Below are 21603 nucleotides of genomic sequence, written 5' to 3' on the forward strand. Positions count from 1 at the left end.
CAGTGGACTTTTGCTGCAAAGAGAAGAGAATAAATAGTTGGCTGGGGAAGTAGTTGGCTGGGGAAGAAACATAAAGTTTTTATTTAGTTAGTTTTAGATGAAAGAAATAACAGTAAAAATGTTCTGAGGAATGATCTGGTAATGGATTTTTAAAATTATTGGGTTGTGGAGAGAAATGAGAAATATCAGATGATTCCTGGAGTAGATGAGTGCTATGGATTGAGTGTTTGTGTTTCTGGGATGTTTGTGTTGGAGTTTAGGCCCAAGTTTAAGTCTTGAGAGGAGGAGTATTAAGGAGGTGAAACAGGTGTAGTGATGAGGTATCATGAGTAGATTATAGCCTTTATTAAAGGGGCTGAGGGAGCGTGTTAGCCTGCATGTTCCGTGTCCCGTGAGTAAACAGCATGAAGGCATTACATATGAGGAACAGGCAGCCATCTCAAGCTGAACCTGCAAGTGCATTGATCTTGGATTTCACAGCCTCCGAAGCTGAAGCGCCCAAGTCAAGGTACAGTACTATCAAAGCCTTAAGGGAGTAATGGACTAACAGAAAAAGGCCAGGATGTTTGTGATGTGGTTGTTAGTCCATTAACTCTCTGCACTTCTTTGTGGCATACAAAGCAGGCTGTCTTTGTGTGTTGTGTTCAAAGTTTGAGGAAGGAAGTGAAGGTTGGAGATATGTAGGATGAGTGAGAAGGGAATTGACTGTGGCAACACACTCAGGCCAGACAGAGTTAGTCATAATGAAAAATGATTCCAGTTAAAGGTAATCTGTTGGCAGAGAGAAGTGAATCCAGGTCTACTACTTTATCCTTTCACGTTTCTCTTTTATCCAATTTTATGTTACCCTTTGTAGTATGCTCTGGAAGATATGCTTGAACAAAGTACAGGAAGTGTGGTACTGAAGGAAACACAAGACAGAAGTTATAAGCATGTGCACTAAGGCAAATGGATCCATTTTTTTTTTCCTATGAGACCAGAAGCAAACTTTATTCCAAAATAGAAAAAAAAAAATCACTGTGGGGGCGCCAAAAGCTTACCAGTTAACTGGGACCACAGCCAGAACTGTGTCTATGGGGGCTGGTTTCAGTGTGGGTCAAAGCTTTTACAACCTTGAGTTCAGGCTTAAAGTCACATTACGTTTTAGGTTCTTACAACTTTGGTTTTAGGATGTTTGGATGTTGACTTAGGGTGTTTGCAGAAGCGTGTGGCTGACACAGCCACTTTTCGCTGCCCCTGAAAGGATGGAAGGCAGAGAGTAGAGTCAAACAGGACAGTTAAAAATTAAGGGAATACAACGAAGAGGGTCCCATAGAGGCAGTAGCTAGAAGCTAACCTTTGCCTGCTGTACCTGCCTAGCTGGGAAGCTGGGAGGCCGAAGACAACTGTTAAAAGTTTACCTCTGTACACAGTGGCTGCCAGGATGTCTGCTCTTGAGGAAGAAAGTGGCTACAAGTTTGTTTGTTTGTTTTTTGTTTTATTTTGTTTTTCCCAAAACGTGTTTGGGCTTAGAATTTTATATTTCTAAATCCCTGGACCCTTCAATGGTGTGTAGGGGAGGCATCTCTCCAGTGCACATGCTACCACATGAGGAATGATGCAGACAGCTCTCCCATGCTCACAACATCCATTCTGGCTCGCCCACACCTCTGCCCACAGGTGTTGCTCAGGTAAGGTGTAGAGTCCACCTTCCAGAGAACAGCCTAGTTTGTTTTGTTTTGTTTTGCATTTTGAGACAGGGTTTCTCTGTGCAGCCTTGGCTGTCCTGGGACTTGAGCATATATATATAATTTTTTATTTTACATATCAATCCCAGTTCCCTCTCCCTCCATCCCTCCCTCCCATGCTCCCCCACCCTACTCCCATCCCATTCCCCCCTTCCCACTCCCTGGAAGGGTGGTGCCTTCCAGGAGAGATTATCAAAATCTATCAAGTCATTGGGAGTAGGGACTAGGCTCTCTCTCCTGCCTCTAGGCTAAGGGAGTATCCCTCCATGGGAAATGTGCTCCCAAAGTCCTTTCATGCACCAGGGACATATCCTGGTTTCACTGTCAGAGATCCCTTAGATTGCCCAGGCCTTCTACCTGAGATCCATGTTCAGGGGTTCTGAGTTGGTCCAATGCTGGTTTCCCAGCTGTCAGTCTGGGGGTCCATGAGCTCCTCCTTGTTCAGGTCAGCTGTCTCTGTGGGTTTCTGTAGCCTGGTATTGACCCCTTTTCTTACCATTCCTCCCTCTCTGCAACTGGATTCCAGGAGTTCGGCTCAGTGTTTATCTGTAGATGTCTGCTTCTATTTCCATCAGCTACTAGCTGAGGGCTCTATGGGCATATAAGTTAGTTATCAATCTCATTATCAGGGAAGGGCAGTTATGGTAGCCTTTCCACTGTTGCTCAGATTGTTAGTTGGGGGTCATCCTTGTAGGTCTCTGGACATTTTTCTAGAGTCAGTTTTCTCTTCAAACCTATAATGGCTCCCTCTATTATGCTCTCTCTCTCTGCTCATATCTATTTGTCCCCTGACTCAATCTTCCTGGTCCCATGTGCTTTCCTCTCCTCCCCTTCTCTTTCTCCTAACTCCCTTTCCACTCACTGCCCCCCCCACTCCCAATATGCTCAGGAGATCTTGTTCCTTTCCCCTTCTGTGAGGGATCTTGTATGAATCTTTTAGGGTCCTCCTTGTATCCTAGTTTCTCTGGCGGTGTGAATTATAGGCTGGTGATCATTTGCTTTATGTCTAAAATCCATAAATGAGTGAGTACATACCATGTTTCTCTTTGTGTGACTGGGTTACCTCACTCAGGATGGTTTCTTCAAGTTTCATCCATTTGCCTGCGAATTTCAAGATTCCATTGGTTTTTTTTTTTTTTTCAAGCTGAGTAGTATCCCATTGTGTAGATGTGCCACATCTTCTTTATCCATTCTTCAGTTGAGGGGCATCCAGGTTGCTTCCAGGTTCTTGCTATTACAAATAATGCTTCTACGAACATAGTTGAACAGATGTCTTTGTTGAATGGATGTGGATCATTTGGGGATATGCCTAAGAGTGGAATTGCGGGGTCCTGTGGTAGACTGATTCCCATTTTCCTGAGGAACTGTCATACTGATCTACAAAATGGCTATATAAGTTTGCACTCCCACCAGCAGTGGAGGAGTGTTCCCCTTTCTCCATATCCTCTCCAGCATAAGCTGTCATTGGTGTTTGTAATTATAGCCATTCTAGAAGAAGTAAGATGGTATCTCAGAGTTGTTTTGATTTGCATTTCCCTGATGACTAAGGCTGTTGAACACTTTCTTAAGTGTCTTTCAATTATTTTGGATTCCTCTATTGAGATTCTCTATTCAGTTCTGTACCCCCACTTTTTAATAGGGTTATTTGGTGTTTTGGTGACTAGTTTCTTGAGTTCTTTGTATATTTTGGAGATCGGCACTCTGTCAGATGTTGGGTTGGTGAAAATCTTTGCCCAGTCTCTGGGCTGCCTTTGGTCTTGTCGACTGTGTCCTTTGCCTTACAGAAGCTTTTCAGTTTGAGGAGGTCCTATTTTTAATTGTCGATCTCAGTGTCAAATTGGTACAGGAGACCACTTCCTGAACATAGCACCAGTAGCACAAATGGATTCATTTTAACTTGTGAGGGAAACACAGTGCCCTCTGCTGGATATGGATTATTCTCTCAGATTCCCTTTTGCAATGAGATGCTGGAACATTTTAGCCTTTGCTGAAACATAAACACTGAAAGAGAACCAATGTGGAATTTCCAGTCTGATCCTGAAGCATGAAGAATTATATAGTACCTGACAGGCACACAATCCATTAAGCTACTGCATTTAAAAGTAAAACTTTAAAAGTTTATCTATATTATCTTTTTCAAGCTACTAAGATGTTAAGATGGGACATTTAATTATATTTATCAACTTAGAGACAGGCCTGTAAGTTGGGCTTGCAAGACATTTCCAGGAACAGGTTCACTGAGGGAGGAAGTTATTCCACTGGAATGAGTGGCAGCTTCCAGGGATTGCTCAGGTAGCAAAAAAAAAAAAAAAAAAAAAAAAAAAAAAGCAGGGCTGTTTTGCCTGTGCATCTTGGCTTCTTGCTGCCTAGTGCCTACCCTGTTGTATTGCTGCTCCTGATGTCCTCCACTGAAACCAGAACCAGCTTTTCATCTTTACCATGTAATAGACTAATAGCTCTCCTGGAGCCCTCCAGGCCTTCAGTGCCAGACTGGGAGTGTGGAGGCACCAGGCTCATGGGCTAAGAAGGTTGTGGCTTCTCAGCCTCCCCAGTAAGATGTGAACAGTCATGCTTGGGTTACATACCCCATATCATTTCAATCAATCTCACAGAACTCTTCATAATCACACTATTTCTATATGTTCTTCAGACAACACTGAGTAGTACAGGATATAGTAACCTCGGACTGAGGTTACTTTAACACACATTTGTTACTTATTTTGGCTTAGAAGCCAAAAGAAAAGTTAAGACTCTAAATCAGAGTAGTTCTTAAGCTATGGGTCACAGCCCCTTTGGGGTTGAATGACTTCACAGAGGTTGCCTAAAACCATTGGAAAACATAGATACTTACATTATGATTTATAACAGTAGCAAAATTATGGTTATGAAGAGCTCTGAGAATAATTTTATGGTTGGGGTCATCACAACCCTGAGGAGCTGTATTAAAGGGTCGAAGTATTAGGAAGGGTTAGCACCACCCTCTGAATCATCATTAACTGAAAACACTGGAGAAAGCTAAGGATGGATTCTTTTGTCTTTCTCCATTCCTTCAAAACAATAGGTCAAGCTCTGGGGGAATGTGGTAAGAATGTACTCAGGCCAATACTAACTGTTGTGGGAGGATCCATCCTGAAAAACACACCCTCCTCCCCATGCCTATCCAAGTTCACTTACCTGGACATCTTCACTTTCAATGGCCTGCAACTACACCATCCACACATGCCACTATTTTAATATGTGCAAAGTAGAGTCATGTATGTGCCAGCCAGCTCTGTGGAGTTTTGTGTTTGTCAAAGAAGCCATATGGGTCATTAGAAGACTGGATTCAGATATTTTTATAATCATTCGCTTTAAATTGGTAATTCTATATAGATGTGCTAGTCCAAAGAATTGTGGTTTTAGCATAGATACCGGACACGTGTTGAAATGAGACTAGGTTTATGTATGTCCATCTCTGAGTATGTATATTTGTTGTATTTGTGTGTGTGTGTGTGTGTGTGTGTGTGTGTGTGTTGTAAGGTACTATCCTCTTGGACAAACTGCCATCATCTTTATGGGATCAGCAGTGCCTGCTTTTGAGAGCCCATCAAGTTTGTGTCCTGTTGACATTCCCTTTCAGAAGGAGGGTGCCACATCATCATTTAGATTCCTCTCAGACATCTGTATGAAATCATACTCTTAAATGTGATTTCAGAGTATCATAGAGGTATTATGTACATAGACTTAGGGATGACTTGGGGAATGGGGTTTTATCTATATGGCTATGAGGAAGTCATCTAGTGTAGCTTCTTTGGAGTTGCCCATGCTTATCACCTCTCATCCATGCTGTGTGACTTCACTGTGACTTTCCTAACTTGAGATTATACTTAATAATTTTTATTAGGTTCATTATTTAGGATGAGGTCTGGCCCATGGGAGACACTGAATAACTCTTTGTTGCTAAGATATAGAAATTGATAAACCAACATTATTTTATTTATATAAGCATATTTATATTTGTGTGTTAATATATTTATATTGTATAACCATAATTATAGGATGTATACTATAAATGCTAAAAAAAAAGTTTGAGCATGGAGCCTTGAAGATTTGTAATATATTTTCAGTGTAGTTAAAAGCATTATTTTTTTCCTCTCTGACCTATCCCTTCAAATCTGCCTTCACATCCAGTGAGACTGTAGAGGCTGCAAACATTTCTGGGACTGGAATGGGGACCGGGGGATGAGTTAGGATGCATTCTCTCTGGGATTAATGAGCTATGTATTTAAGTGACTGGCATTCACTTCTTATACATTTATGTTATCCTGGTGTAGAAACAGCTTCCAGAGTTCCTTCTGTTCAGCATGGAACACGTCCCTGTAGTGATACCAGTAACAAGGCCAGAGTCTATGTCACAATGTGACAGCCTCCTACAGTGCATGGAACTGGGGGAACTGGAGTGATGGAGAACAAACAAGGGAGAAAGCTGCAGTATGGGAGAGTGGGCTGTGGATGAGATTTCACCCATCGAATGTGTAAATCACTAAGAGAAATACAAAAGGGTATAGTGTCTTCTAGTAAGACTGCACTCGGAAGAATTCATATTTACTCTAACTAATGACATTGATGTTTCTTAGTTTCTTTCCTGCTGTGGTGATGAAACACCCAGACAATAGCAGTTTGGGAAAGAAGGGTTTGTCTTACATTTCCAGGTAATAGTTCAGAACTGTGAGGAAATCAAGGCAGCAGAAATTTGAAGCATCTCCTTACATCACATCCACAGCCAAGATTGAGGAACACATGCACACAAGATTGCCAGTGTCAGCTCACTCTCCCCATTATATTCAGCCCAGGGCTTTGCCCTAGGGAATGTTGCCACCCATAGTGGACTTCGTTTTCCCATGTCAACAAATGTGATCAAGACTATCTCATGAGCTAACCTTATCTAGAACATTTCCCACTGAGATCCCCCAAACATGATTCTAGATTGTGTCAAGGTGATTATTAAAACTAACAATCAAAAACTAGAAAAAAATGCAACAAACAGGTAACTAAAATGATATTTGTGTCTTCACCCAGCTTTATAAAAAATGGGATATGACTTTTTTCTCTGACTATATATAGTCTTTTGCTTTTTGATTTTTTGTAATATTTGACTCACTTATGGCAGGTTTTCATCACATGTGTATTAGAAAGGATTCTCTAGAAAAACAGAACTGATAGAATGAATCTATGTAAGTATGTATGTATGTATCATGTATCTTCTTCCTTTCTTTATCTAGAAAGGGGATTTATTAGAATGGCCTACAGGCTGTGGTTCAGCTAGTTCAAAAATGGCTGTCCACCAACAGAAAAATTCAGTAGTTGCTTGGTTTGAGACTGGATTTCTCAGCTGGTCTTCAGTATATATTTCAGTCCCGAAGAAGATAGGTTCTAATGCCAGTGAAGGAATAAACTTAGCAACGAGGGGAAGAACAAGCAACCAAAGAGCAAGCTTCCTTCTTCCATATCCTTTATACAGGTTGCCAGAAGAAGGTAAGGCCAAGATAAAAACGTATCTCCCCACCTCAAAAGTGGGACTTCCTATTTCTAAAGTTTTAATTAAGAAAAAATGAAACATAGATGTACCAAACCATGTGGGTTTTAGTTAGTTCCAAATGTAGTCAAGTTCACAACCAAGAATAAGTCACCACAATGCACCTGATCACTCAGGCATTTCTCCCCTATCATTTATGACTAGAAATTAAACTAAAAATTACAGCTCTGATTTGTATTACTTAAAGTTAAGGCAGTCTTTTGAAGCATAAATTTTATTTTAAATACGTCACTCCTATACTCAAATTGGATTTCAAGAAGCAAGCTCTGTTATTTTCAGATGTTACCATGACATTGTGGTCATCTTAAAAGCCCTTATGTAGATACACACTAAAAATATTTACAAACAAAATGATGTATCTAGGATTTGTTCCAAAATTGTAATAGTGGCAGTGTGGATGAAATATGGATGAGGTAGCTGGTCTGGAATGTAGTTAATGAATACTGGCATGTAGTTAATGGGCACATACATTTTCTTTCTTTCTTTTTTTTTGAGTTTTTTAAATTTTTTTATTTTTATTTTACATGTCTATCCCAGTTTCCTCTCCTTCCCTCCCTCTTATCCTCTCTCCCCCCTCACATGCACCATGACCACCCTTCCCTCCCATCCCCCAACCCCAATTCCACATGTAGGGCAATGCCATCCAGGTGGGGTCATGTATGTCTGTCAGGTCATTTAAAGTAGGGACTAGGACTTCTCTCTTGTCTCTAGGTTAAGGCAGTATCCCTCCATGGGGGATGTGTCTGCAAGGTCCTTTTGTGCACCAGGGATACATCCTGGTTCCACTGTCTGAGGTCCCTTAGATTGCTCAGTCCTTCTAGCTGAGACCCATATTCAGAGGGTCTGAGTCAGTCCCATGCTGGATTCTCAGCTATCAGTCTGGGGGTGTGTTAGCTCCTCCTTGTTCAGATAAGCTGTCTTTATGTGTTTCTGCAACCTGGTTTTGTCCTCTTTCTCTGCATCTGGATTCTAGTTCGACTCAGTGTTTAGTTATGAGTGTTTGTTTCTGTTTCTGATAGGTACTAGATGAGGGCTTCATGATGGTGAATAAGTTAGTTGTTGATCTCACTGTCCGGGAAGGGCATTTATGGTAGCCTTTTCACGGTTGCTCAAATTGTTAGTTAGAGTCAGTCTTGTAGGTCTCTAGATCTTTCTTTAGGTTCAGTTTTCTCTTCAAACCAATAACCAATAATGGCTCCCTCTTTTATGTGTTCTCTCTCTCTCTCTCTCTCTCTCTCTCTCTCTCTCTCTCTCCTGTCTTCTATTCCTACCCTGACTCAATCTTCCTATTCGCATGTGCTTTTCTCCCCTTCTCTTTCTCCTAGTTCTCTCTCCATTCACTGCCCCCCCACTTCCCCTGAGCTCTGGGGGACTTGTCCCTTCCCCCTTCTGTGAGGGACCTTGTATGAATCTCTTAGAATATACCTTGTATCCTAGTTCCTCTGGTGGTGTGAATTATAGGCTGGTGATCCTTTGCTCTAGGTCTAAAATCCATATATGAGTGAATACATACCATGTTCCTCTTTTTGTGACTGGGTTACCTCATTCAGGATGGTTTCTTCAAGTGCCATCCACTTGCCTGCGAATTTCAAGATTCCATTATTTTTTTCTGCGTAGTAGTATTCCATTGGGTAGATGTGGGCACATACATTTTTTATGTATATGTTTGTGTTCATGAGTGTGCAGGAGAAAGTTATGTGTTGGTGAATGTTTACGTACATGTGCAGGTAAGAAACAATATCAGGTGTCCTTCCTTGGGTGCTGTTTATTATTTTTCTCTTTTGAGACAAGTCTCTCACTGGCCTGAGACTTACCAAGGAGGCTTATACTGGCTTGTCATGGCACCTCAGGGATGTCCCTGTTCTCCAGAGCTGGGATTACAAGTAACACTGTTATGTCTGGCTTTTTGTTTATATGGATTTTGAAGATTTTTTTAAATAACATAAATCTTCATTAATTCTTTGGGAATTTCACAGATTGTACCCCAATCCTGCTCACCTCCAAGTCCCTCCATATCAGCCCCTGCAGTGCCCCCTGCAAACAAACCCCAGAAAAATAATTAAAAACAAAACAAACAAAAATCACCTTACTCTGTATTTCCTACCTCTTCAACACCTCTTCATTCATCCTAGTGGTGTTGGGGGCTTCAGTGTGTCACAGTTTACCCTTTCGTCCAATCAGCCACGCCCACAAATGTTCATTGCAATGACTCATTCATTTTGTTCAAGGCACAGCATCATCACTGGACCCTCATGAAAACTCTCAGATATCCTGCTGTAATCCTGAGTCATGGAGATCCTGCAGCTATCATTCAGTAGGACTAGTCCCTTCACAAGTCTTATGGTTTGAGTGTTCAGAGTTCTCTATTATAAAAAGCATTAAGGTATTCAGTTTGCCTGTCAAACTCATTGGACATAACTGGGTTCTGGCTGTGGATTTGTGCTGTTTGACAATGTGGACCTCTTAGTGCTATCTCAATAAGCTCATCTTTTTCTCATTTCCATTTCAGCTACCTATTCTCCATCTTTTCCATGATCCAATGTTTCTCCCATTTACCCTTCAGCCATAAGGGCAGGATGGGAAAAAGGCTTCTGGTCTGTGGACCTCTCCCATTAATTAGGATTATGAGGAAGCAGCATCAACTGAAGGGAGAGCTCTTAGTAGTATGGAACAGTCATGCCTATTCCTTAACCTCCAAAAACAACTGCATCAGTCTACCAAGACATAAAGCAGACAAACTGAGCAAACACATCTCAAAGAAATATGACATTCTACTATTTCATTTACATAGAATATCATAGAGTTCCAATTCAGAAGAACACACAAGCATTTGATATTAACCATAACAGACTGCATTAAAGATCCTTGAAAGTGATCCCAACAGCTTTTTGGATGAACTACACAGATTCCAAGATTTTGAAATATTTGCCATTTGAGGAACTTGGAAGTTTATTTTCTGTAAGGTTTGGGGTGGGGGAATAAACCAGCAAATGGTCTGGGGGATAATATCCATTGATTCTGCTGGTACACAGGCTAGTTTTCCTTTCTTTCTGAATAGAATTTGATATTCTGCCATTGAACATTTGTCTCTGGCATCTGATTGGTTTGTGGATTTGGTTCTTTGGATTCATAATGATATAGTCTTTTTCTCCTTGGGTGTTTCTCTTCACTGTGTGACTATAATTTGAACTCTGATCGACATTGGACTTTCTCCATAAATCAGATTCAGCCTTCCTTCTTTCTTTGACTTAGGGGTATATGTGAGACTTGCCATGTTTTGTTTTGTTTTGCATGATTCAATTTAATATTTGATTCAGTTGTTGAGGAGGTTAAAGAGTAGCTTGTTCTGCTCCACATGGCCGTGGTCCAAGGCTTCTCTTCACTGAATGTTATTGAAGATGATGTAGACTCTATTTCTACAGTATTGGATGAGGTATAAGACAACCAGTCAGGAGACTGCATTTTGGAGTTAAATCTATATTTCCTACTATTTCAAGAATGCCATAATGGAGGTTTGTTTTCTATGGATTCTAGTATGATGGTCATTTGTATCTTCATTGTAAAATGGCTTCAAAAAATTGCTTTATCCATTTGGTGAATATCTGCCAATGGAATGTGTTTAGGTACCTCAAACAAGAACTTTTGTGAATCTTGAGGTAAGTAAAAATTGGTTTCAATAAACACACATTCTTACTGATACTTTCCTCGGAAGCTGGACATTCTGCCAAGTCACTGAAATGTCAATATTTAGGGGAACATCATTGATCCAGTCATCAGAAATCCAAGATGAACTCAGCAGTATTTGCTGAGTTCCTGAAACAGAATATTGTGTGAATGGTTTCTTGGAACCATACATGATATTATTTACCCTTTTATGAAGTCATCTGTAATTTTAAATCCAAAAGAATTATTATATAATTCTATTTTGTGCCTTGTAGTTCAGGGTAAAAGGCAGATACATTGGCTGGCTCTTGGAATTTTCTTGTGAGTAATGAGCTTTGTTGTGGATTTTTCTTTTGGAAAGGAACATATTGTAAAGGTTCTTTGTCAAAGGAAAGAATACTACTTTCTTCACTATTTTCTACTTTTTCACATTCTGAGCCTGAACCCATGCTTGACTTAGAAGTGTGTTTGGGAAGTACATTTGGCTTAAAGACCACAGTGACAGAAGGTCTAGGGAACAAGTGGAGGGATTTGCATTTCAAATCATAGTCAATTTCACAAAAAGATTTTTCAACAAAAAGTACTAAAACTCTGTTCATTTTGGTTCTTTGGTGGCAGAATTGACACACTTAAATAATTGATTTATCCTGGGCATTGGCCATTGTGTAAGATTGTGCTGCAATTTTGGGAAGAGGCCTGTCATTTTTATCTCCAGTGTTTTTGAACAAAAGTGTAAAAGATGTCCTTCTCTTTCTCTGAGAACTGGGGGGAGAATGTGACTCAATGGGAGATTATTCCAAGTTTCTAGTGATGTTACACTTTCTTGCCTTTTGCTACCTTTTGGTTCTACCTTACTATTTGAAACATTCATTGTTGGTTTCTTTACACAGTTGAGAGAATGAAAATGTCTTTGGTAATTGCTTTTTAAGTTAGTATTATAGTATCTACTGTTGAAGACCTAAAATTCATTATTATATGTTTTAAATAAAGCCTATGACAGTAATCTTCTGAAGTAGCTCTTTGGGGTTGAGAGTTATACTTCTGTAAGGTTGTGTCCACATCTCTGGTGTCTGATTCAGTTTTATCTCAGTTGCTATAGAAACTAAATAAATACTCAGCTTATCTTTTTAATTCAGAAGTAAGCTGTTTTAAAAGAGGTCCGTGAAGCAGTATGAGATATATTTTTGATGATGTGTCTGGACTCTCTGGCAAAGGAAATGCCTTTGCATCATCAGGCCTGTAGGCTCCTACTTTACCCAGTTCTTCAAAAAGGACTTGGTTTTGGATCTTATTTTCAACAGGGGTTTCAAAGATATATTTTAGTGCTTCATAAATGGGAAACAAATGTTATACAAGTGTGTTTTTATCATTGTGGGCACAGTGGAGCATCTTATCAAATATTGGGGTCCCAGGCAGTGGGTGTAGCCTTGGTGGTAGAACATTTATACTCAGGATATTTCTCAAATGAGTTTCTATAGTGTCCTTTATCCTTCAAATGGGCACTCTGGGGGTGTTACTGTGTCTTTTTGTATTTCTTCTTGCTCAGTGATATTCATGGCAGGTTTATGCATGATATTTAAGTCCTCACTATCTGAAATAACACCTTTTCTTGTTTATAAATATGAGTTGTTGTCTATTTCATATCCATGGTTTACTTCTGGCTCTACACCAGGAAGTTCCACATTTCCTGATCATTCATCACAAAGAGCTGAGAATACTGCAGCAATGAGATTGTAAAATTAAATTCTTTTACAATTGTCAAGATGTTCTTAATGTCTCTAGCATCGGCAATTTCTCCTGGAATTTAGAACTCTCTTTTTCCTTTCTTGGGCTTGTTTTTTATTCTACTATTCCTTTAGTAAGGAAAAGTATTCCTTTAGCATGGAAGCACAAAGACTTCTAATAATGATCCCTGATGCATATTTACACCTGGAACCATGGTTTTTGGTTTGATGAAGGCATATTCTAATTTCCTCTTAATGCTTACACTACCATATCCTATGATACCAAGTATCTTTGAAATTGGGTGCTTTGGGATTCTCATAGTTCAATATTTGGGTTTCAGTTCTCTTTTCAGATTTGTTACTATGAATCTGCTTTTCTGGTTTTTGTAACAAATAGGAATGTAGGCATACAATGAATTGAGAATGCTGTTAGAAATTTTTGTCCTTGAATGTTTTGTCCTTGAATTTATTATTTTACATGTCGATCCCAGTTCCCCCTCCCTACCTCCCTCACTTTTATACTCTCTGCCCTCTCACATGCACCCTAACCACCCTCCTATTCCCCCACCCCAATTCCATATGTAGGGTAATGCCATCCAATTGGGGTCATGTAGATCTGACAAGTCTAGCTCCTTCTAAAGCTTTTCCCGGAATGGGTACTTGTTCTCTCTAAAGTGACTACCTGAGTCTTGAAGAGCATGATTTTTAGTGCTGCTATTCTCTCTGGCTTTATTCTCCAGATTGCAATACAGCTCTTCTGCATGTCCCCTGTCCTCTCTGAGTGTTTTTTGTTTTCTTCTAGGTCTATATTGTGTCTTTCTGCCTCACAGTATAGATGGTGTCCATTTCTAGTGTTTTCTGCTTCAGATTTGCATCAGAGATTGTGTCTATTTCATCCCTTTGTTCCAGGTGTTCAGATTTCAGTACAGAATCATGGGACTTCTAAGGCAATGCTAGATCACACTGTTCTTGTTCTGGAACAATTGATGGTGGATCTTCTTTCCTTCTTGTGGCATTATACTCTGCTGTTCTCTTGTGTACCCCTGACTGCATCTGTGGGCTGATAATTACTGCAGTTTTCCTGTCCACATCTGTTTGTAAAGGTATCCTCTGATTTTCCCTGTAAACTGGAACAATAAGAAGAGGGAATAAGGAGATCCGACTATCCTGCAAAACCTTCCCAAGTTTCAGCTCAGCCCTTGTCCTCTTCCGCCAGCTATTGGCCAGAGGTGAGTCTGGGCCCAATCAGGCTGCCTGTCCCCTACAACCACCTCCCCCCCCCCACCGGAACTCCTTGGGTTGGCCCCTGATCCTGCTGCTCCTGTCTCCTGTCCCCATTGGGAGCACCCTTGGAGCTCTGATACACCCCCACCCATCCCCACCGCGAGGCTGCCCCCCCACCCTGTGCCCTACCCCACCCACGGTCCTGCTGCTCTGGTTGAGCACTGGGACAGAGGGTGGAGCCAACAGTCCACCCTACTTCTGAGACTTCTCAGAGCAACTCTGAACAAAGGAGACCTGACTATCCACACGGGACCACCCATAATTTCCACCTGCTTGGTCTCTGACCCCACCTCCAGTCCTCTGCTGGAGCCCCGGGCCCCTCCTAGAGATCCGCCTATCTCTGCGGGTCCACTCTGAGTTCCAGCGGGCAAGATCCTTGACCCCCAAATCTGGGCCTCTGCCAAAGAAAGAGGCCTCAGCTGGAGAGCTCCAGTTTACAGTGAGATCCAACTATCCTGCAAAACCTTCCCAAGTTCACCTCAGCCCTTGTCCTCTTCCGCCAGCTATTGGCCAGAGGTGAGTCTGGGCCCAATCAGGCTGCCTGTCCCCTACAACCTCCTCACCCCCCCCCCACCACCACCCGAACTCCCTGGGTTGGCCCCTGATCCTGCTGCTCCTGTCTCCTGTCCCCATTGAGAGCACCCTTGGAGCTCTGATACACCCCCACCATCCCCACCACGAGACTGCCCCCCCTACCCTGTGCCCTTACCCTACCCACGGTCCTGCTGCTCTGGTTGAGCACTGGGACAGAGGGTGAAGCCAACAGTCCACCCTACTTCTGAGACTTCTCAGAGCAACCCTGAACAAAGGAGACCTGACTATCCACACGGGACCATCCATAATTTCCACCTGCTTGGTCTCTGACCCCACCTCCAGTCCTCTGCTGGAGCCCCAGGCCCCTCCCAGAGATCTGCCTATCTCTGCGGGACCACTGTGAGTACCTGCTGGCATCTTCTTACTGGATCCTCATCCTTGACCCCATCCCTGGGTCCCTGTCTGTGGAGAAACCTCCTAGAGAGCTTGGACAACACAGAGCTACAGATATTGAATCTCAGACCCACATAAGCCCACCGGGGAATTATCATAGAGAGAGAGGGAGACCCCACCAACACCTACTGGAAGAAGCTATGGGAAGAAGGCAATACAAGAAAACACCTAACAACAGAAAGACAAGCATGACACCACCAGAATCTAGGGAATCTACACCAACTAGAATGGAACACAACAACAAAGCAGAGGAAGCAGAAGGGTACAACTTAAAAATTACCATCATAAAAATGATAGAGGCCCTCAAAGAAGATGTGAGAAAATCCCTTAAAGAAATGGAGGAAAAAACAAAAAAGTGGAAGAAATGAACAAATTCCTTAAGGAAAGTACAGAAAGCCAAGAAAAAAAATTAAGCAGGTGAAGGAAACAGTTCAAGACTTGAAAACTGAAATAGAGAAAATAAACGCAACACAAACGGAAGGAATGCTGGAAATTGAAAAGCTGGGCAAAAAATCGGCAACTATGGACACAAGCATAACCAATAGAATTCAAGAGATGGAAGATATAATCTCAGGTGCAGAAGATAAACTAGAAGAAATAGATTCATCGACCAAAGAAAATCATAAAATCCAACAAATCCTTAACACAAAACATCCAGGAAATGTGGGACACCATGAAAAGGCCAAAACTAAGAATAATAGGCATAGACGAAGGTGAGGAAGCCCAGCTCAAAGGTGCCGAAAACATATTCAACAAAATCATCGAGGAAAACTTTTCAAATCTGAAGAAGGACATGCCCATGAGAGTACAAGAAGCATACGGAACCCCAAATAGGCTGGACCAAAGAAAAAAGACCCCTCAACATATAATAATCAAAACACCTAGCATACAGAATAAATAAAGAATATTAAGAGCAGCGAAGGAAAAAGGACAGGTAACATATAATGGCAGACCTATCAAAATTACACCTGACTTCTCCATGGAAACCCTCAAGGCCAGAAGGTCCTGGATAGATGTTCTAAAAGTATTAAGAGAACACGGATGCCAGCCTAGGCTACTATATCCAGCAAAACTCTCAATCACTATAGATGGAGAAAACAAGATATTTAATGACAAAACCAGATTTTCCCAATATGTATCTACAAATCCAGCCCTACAGAAAGTATTGGAAGAAAAACTCCAACCCAAGGAAGGTAACTACGCCCACAAAATTGTAGGCAACAGATAATCCAACTATACCAGAAACCAAGGGTAAAGCAGAACAAATATATTCACAATACCACTGCTAACAACAAACATAAATCAAACAAGCATCAACAATCAATGGTCCTTACTCACCCTCAACATTAATGGTCTTAACTCACCTATAAAAAGACACAGGCTACTGGGATACCTCATTCAGGATGGTTTCTTCAAGTGCCATCCACTTGCCTGCGAATTTCAAGATGCCATTGTTTTTTTCTGCAGAGTAGTATTCCATTGTGTAGATGTGCCACATCTTCATTAACCATTCTTCAATTGAGGGGCATCTAGGTTGCTTCCAGCTTCTTGCTATTACAAATAGTGCTGCTATGAACATAGTTGAACAGATGTCTTATGTATGTACTCACTCATATATGGATTTTAGACCTAGATCAAAGGATCACCAGCCTATAATTCACATCACCAGACGAACTAGGATACAAGGTGTATTCTAAGAGATTCATATAAAGTCCCTCACAGAACTGGGAAGGGACAAGTCCCCCAGAGCTCAGGGGAAGTGGGGGGGGGGCAGCAAATGGAGAGAGAAGTAGGAGAAAATGAGGGGGAGGAAAGGAAAACATGTGCGACCAGGAAGATTGACACAGGCTAACAGAATGGATACGAAGACAGAATCCATCCTTCTGCTGCATACAAGAAACACATCTAAGCTTCAAAGATAGACATTACCTCAGGGTAAAGGGTTGGGAAAAGATTTTCCAATCAAATGAAAATAAGAAGCAAGCAGGCATAGCTATCCTAATATCTAACAAGTTAGACTTCAAACCAAAATTAGTCAAGAGATGAAGACAGTCATTTCATATTTATCACAGGAGAAATCCATCAACACAAAGTCTCAGTTCTGAACATCTATATCCCTAATACAAAGTCACCCACATTCGTAAAAGAAACACTACTAAAACTCAAAGCTCATATAAAACCTCACACACTTATGGTGGGAGACTTCAATACACCACTCTCAACACTAGACAGGACCACAAATCAGAAACTCAACAAAGAAACAAAAGAATTAACAGAAGTTATGTCTCAACTGGGGTTAACAGACATCTGTAGAACATTCCATCCAAAGACAAAAGAATATATCTTCTTCTCTGCTCCACATGGAACCTTCTCTAAAATCGACCACATACTAGGTGACATACAAACCTCAACAGATACAAGAGAATAGAAATAGTCCCCTGTATCTTATTGGACCGCCATGCATTAAAATTGGAATTCAAACCTGAAAACTCATGGAAACTGAACAATGTGCAATTGCACCACTCCTGGGTCAAACAAGAAATAAAGAAAGAAATTAAGAACTTTCTGATATTCAACGAGAATGAGGACACAACATACCCGAACTTATGGGACACCTTGATAGCAGTGCTACCAGGGAAGTTCATTGCACTAAGTGCCCATATAAAGAAAACAGAGGATAGTCACATAAGAGAATTAACAGCCTTAAGGCAACTGAAAGCCTTAGAACACAGAGAAGTGAATTCACCCCGTAGGAGCAGACGACAGGAAATAATCAACTTGAGGGCTGAAATCAACAAAATAGAAACCAGGAAAACAATACAAAAAAATCAATGCAACAAAGAGTTGGTTTTTTGAGAAAATCAACATGATAGACAAACCTTTATCCAAATTAACGAAAAAGCAGAGAGAGAACATGCAAATTAACAAAATCAGAAATGAAAAGGGGAACGTAACAACAGACACAGAAGAAATCCAGATAATTTTCAGGTCATACTTTGAAAATCTGTATTCCACAAAAATTGAAAATTCAAAGGAAATGGACAAATTTCTGGACAACTATCACCAAAATTAAATCAAGAACAGACAAACAACTTAAATAGACCTATAACCCGCAATGAAATAGAAGCAGTCATCGAAAGCCTTCCAACCAAAAAAAGTCCAGGGCCAGATGGATTCAGCGCAGAATTCTACCAGATATTCAAGGAAGAACTAATACCACTACTCCTCAAACTGTTCCACAAGATAGAAACAGAAGGTTCATCGCCAAACTCTTTTTATGAGGCCACAATAACCTTGGTACCCAAGCCTCACAAAGACACAACTAAGAAAGAAAGAAAGACCAATATCCCTGATGAATATCAATGCAAAAATACTCAATAAAATACTGGCAAACCGAATTCAAGAATACATCAGAGAAATCATCCACCATGACCAAGTAGGCTTCATCCCTGGAATGCAGGGATGGTTTAACATACGAAAATCTATAAACGTGATCCACCATATAAACAAACAGAAAAAGAAAAACCATATGATTATCTCCCTAGATGCGGAAAAAGCCTTCGACAAAATTCAACACCATTTCATGATAAAGGTCTTGGAGAGGTCAGGGATAACAGGAACATACCTAAACATAGTAAGAGCAATATACAGCAAACCAACTGCCAACATCAAACTGAATGGAGAGAAACTTAAGCCAATTCCTCTAAAATCAGGAACAAGACAAGGCTGCCCTCTCTCTCCATATCTCTTCAATATCGTACTAGAAGTTCTAGCTAATGCTATAAGACAACAAAAGGAGATCAAGGGGATCCAAATTGGGAAGGAAGAAGTCAAACTGTCTCTATTTGCAGATGATATGATAGTTTACATAAGCGACCCAATAAACTCTACCAGGGAACTCCTACAGCTGATAAACACCTTCAGCAAAGTAGCAGGATACAAGATAAACTCAAAAAAATCAGTAGCCCTACTTTTTTCAGACGACAAAGAGACAGAGAAAGAAATCAGAGAAACATCACCCTTTACAATAGCCACAAGCAACATAAAGTATCTTGGTGTAACGCTTACCAAACAAGTAAAAGACCTATATAATAAGAACTTTGTGTCTCTAAAGAAAGAAATTAAAGAAGATACCAGAAAATGGAAAGATCTCCCATGCTCTTGGATAGGTAGGATAAACATAGTAAAAATGGCAATCTTGCCAAAAGCAATCTACAGATTCAGTGCAATCCCCATTAAAATCCCACCACAATTCTTTACCGACCTTGAAAGGATAATAATCAACTTTATATGGAAAAACAAAAGACCCAGGATAGCCAAAACAACCCTATACAATAAAAGAACTTCAGGAGGCATTCACCATTCCTGACTTTAAGCTCTACTACAGAGCTATAGTTCTGAAAACAACCTGGTATTGGCATAAAAATAGACAGGTAGACCAATGGAATTGATTTGAAAATCCTGATATTAACCCACACACCTATGATCACCTGATTTTCGACAAAACGGCTACAATTATACAATGGGGTGAGGACAGCATCTTCAACAAATGGTGCTGGCACAATTGGATGAGGGTGTGTAGAAGACTGCAGATAGACTCATGTCTGTCGCCATGCACAAAACTCAAGTCCAAATGGATTAAAGACCTCAACATCAATCCAGCCACATTGAACCTCTTAGTAGAGAAAGTAGGAGCCTTGAAAAAATTGGTATATGAGACTGCTTCCTGAACATAACTCCAGGGGCACAGACACTGAGAGAAACAATTAATGAATGGGACCGCTTCAAACTTAGAAGCTTCTGTAAGGCAAAGGACACAGTTGACAAGACCCACAGCAGAACACAGACTGGGAAAAGATCTTCACCAATCCTATAATCCCACAAAGGGCTGATCTCCAAAATATACAAAGAACTCAAGAAACTAGTCAACACAACACCTAATAACCAAATAACCCTATTAAAAAATGAGGTACAGAACTGAAGAAAGAATTCTCAATAGAGGAAATCAAAAAGGCTGAAAGACACTTAAGAAAATGCTCCACATCCCTAGCTATCAGGGAAATGCAAATCAAAACAACTTTGAGATACCATCTTACCCCTGCCAGAATGGCTAAAATTACAAACACCAATGATGACTCATGTTGAACGGAGAGGATGTGGAGAAAGGGGAACCCTCCTCCACTGCTGGTGGGAGTGCAAACTCAGCCATTTTGGAGATCAGTATGGCGGTTCCTCAGGAAAATGGGAATTAGTTTACCACAGGACCCGGCAATCCCCCTCTTAGGCATATACCCAAAGGATTCACATCCATGCAACAAAGACATCTGTTCAACTATGTTCATAGCAGCACTATTTGTAATAGCAAGAAGCTGGAAGCAACCTAGATGCCCCTCAATTGAAGAATGGTTAATGAAGATGTGGCACATCTACACAATGGAATACTACTGTGCAGAAAAAAATAATGGTATCTTGAAATTCGCAGGCAAGTGGATGGCACTTGAAGAAACCATCCTGAATGAGGTAACCCAGTCACAAAAAGAGGAACACAGTATGTACTCACTCATATATGGATTTTAGACCTAGATCAAAGGATCACCAGCCTATAATTCACATCACCAGAGGAACTAGGATACAAGGTGTATTCTAAGAAATTCATATAAAGTCCCTCACAGAACTGATAATAGACAAGTCCCCCAGAGCTCAGGGGACGTGGGGGGGGGGGCAGCGAATGGAGAGAAAACTAGGAGAAAATGAGGGGGAGGAAAGGAAAATATGTGCCACCAGGAAAATTTAGCCTGGTTAGGAATAGAAGACAGGAAAGAGAGAGAGAGAGAGAGAGAGAGAGAGAGAGAGAGAGAGAACATAAAAGAGGGAGCCAATATTGGCTTGAAGATAAAATTGAACACAAAGAAAGGTCTAGAGAACTACAAGACTGCTGCCAACTAACAATTTGAGCTTCCATGGAAAGGCTACCATAAATGCCCTTCCCGGAGAGTGAGATCAACAACTAACTTCTCCATGGAGCCCTCAACTAATGCCTGTTGCAAACAGGAGCAAACACCCATACATAAACACTGAGTCGAAGTAGAACTCAGATGCAGAGGGAGAGGACAAGACCAGGTGGCAGAAACACTTAGAGACAGCTTACCTGAACAAGGAGGAGCTAACAGGCCACCAGACTGATAGCTGGGAAGCCAACATGGGACTGACTCAGGCCCCCCTGAATATGGGTCTCAGCCAGAAGGACTGAGCAGTCTAAGGGACCTCAGACAGTGGAGCCAGGATGTATCCCTGGAGCACAAAAGGACTTTGCGAACACATCCCCCATGGAGGGATAACTGCCTTAATCTAGAGACAGGAGAGAAGCCCTAGTCCCTACTTCACATGACCTGTCAGACCTACATGACCCCTACTGGATCACATTCCCCTACATATGGAATTGGGGTAGGGGGATGGGAAGGTGGTTAAAGTGCATGTGAGAGGGCAGAGAGGGTAAAAGTGAGGGAAGGAGGGAGGGAGGAAGGATGGGAGTGAGGGAGATTGGGAGGGAGGGAGAGGGAACTGGGATCAACATGTAAAATAATAAATTAAATTTAAAAAAATGCTTTTACTCCAAAACTTAAGTTCAAGGACAAGTTACTGG

General features: G+C 41.1%; 1 protein-coding gene across 1 annotated transcript in view; it reads right to left on the minus strand.

Annotated features, from left to right (window-relative positions):
- Nucleotides 1–10138: 10138 nt before the first annotated feature.
- Ccdc168 (coiled-coil domain containing 168) overlaps nucleotides 10139–21603 on the minus strand; it is a gene marked incomplete at its 5' end in the record, with an annotated part of 32941 nt that continues 21476 nt past the window's right edge. Inside the window, 15 exon segments of the mRNA XM_051190164.1 lie at nucleotides 10139–10338; nucleotides 10341–10475; nucleotides 10478–10580; nucleotides 10582–10816; nucleotides 10818–10884; nucleotides 10887–10994; nucleotides 10997–11035; nucleotides 11038–11138; nucleotides 11140–11563; nucleotides 11566–11603; nucleotides 11605–11657; nucleotides 11660–11901; nucleotides 11904–12023; nucleotides 12026–12092; nucleotides 12094–12306. Coding sequence (XP_051046121.1) covers nucleotides 10139–10338; nucleotides 10341–10475; nucleotides 10478–10580; nucleotides 10582–10816; nucleotides 10818–10884; nucleotides 10887–10994; nucleotides 10997–11035; nucleotides 11038–11138; nucleotides 11140–11563; nucleotides 11566–11603; nucleotides 11605–11657; nucleotides 11660–11901; nucleotides 11904–12023; nucleotides 12026–12092; nucleotides 12094–12306 — 2145 coding nt within the window.

This window comes from Phodopus roborovskii, unplaced genomic scaffold (genome assembly GCF_943737965.1).
Source record: "Phodopus roborovskii unplaced genomic scaffold, PHOROB, whole genome shotgun sequence".
NCBI lineage: Eukaryota > Metazoa > Chordata > Mammalia > Rodentia > Cricetidae > Phodopus > Phodopus roborovskii.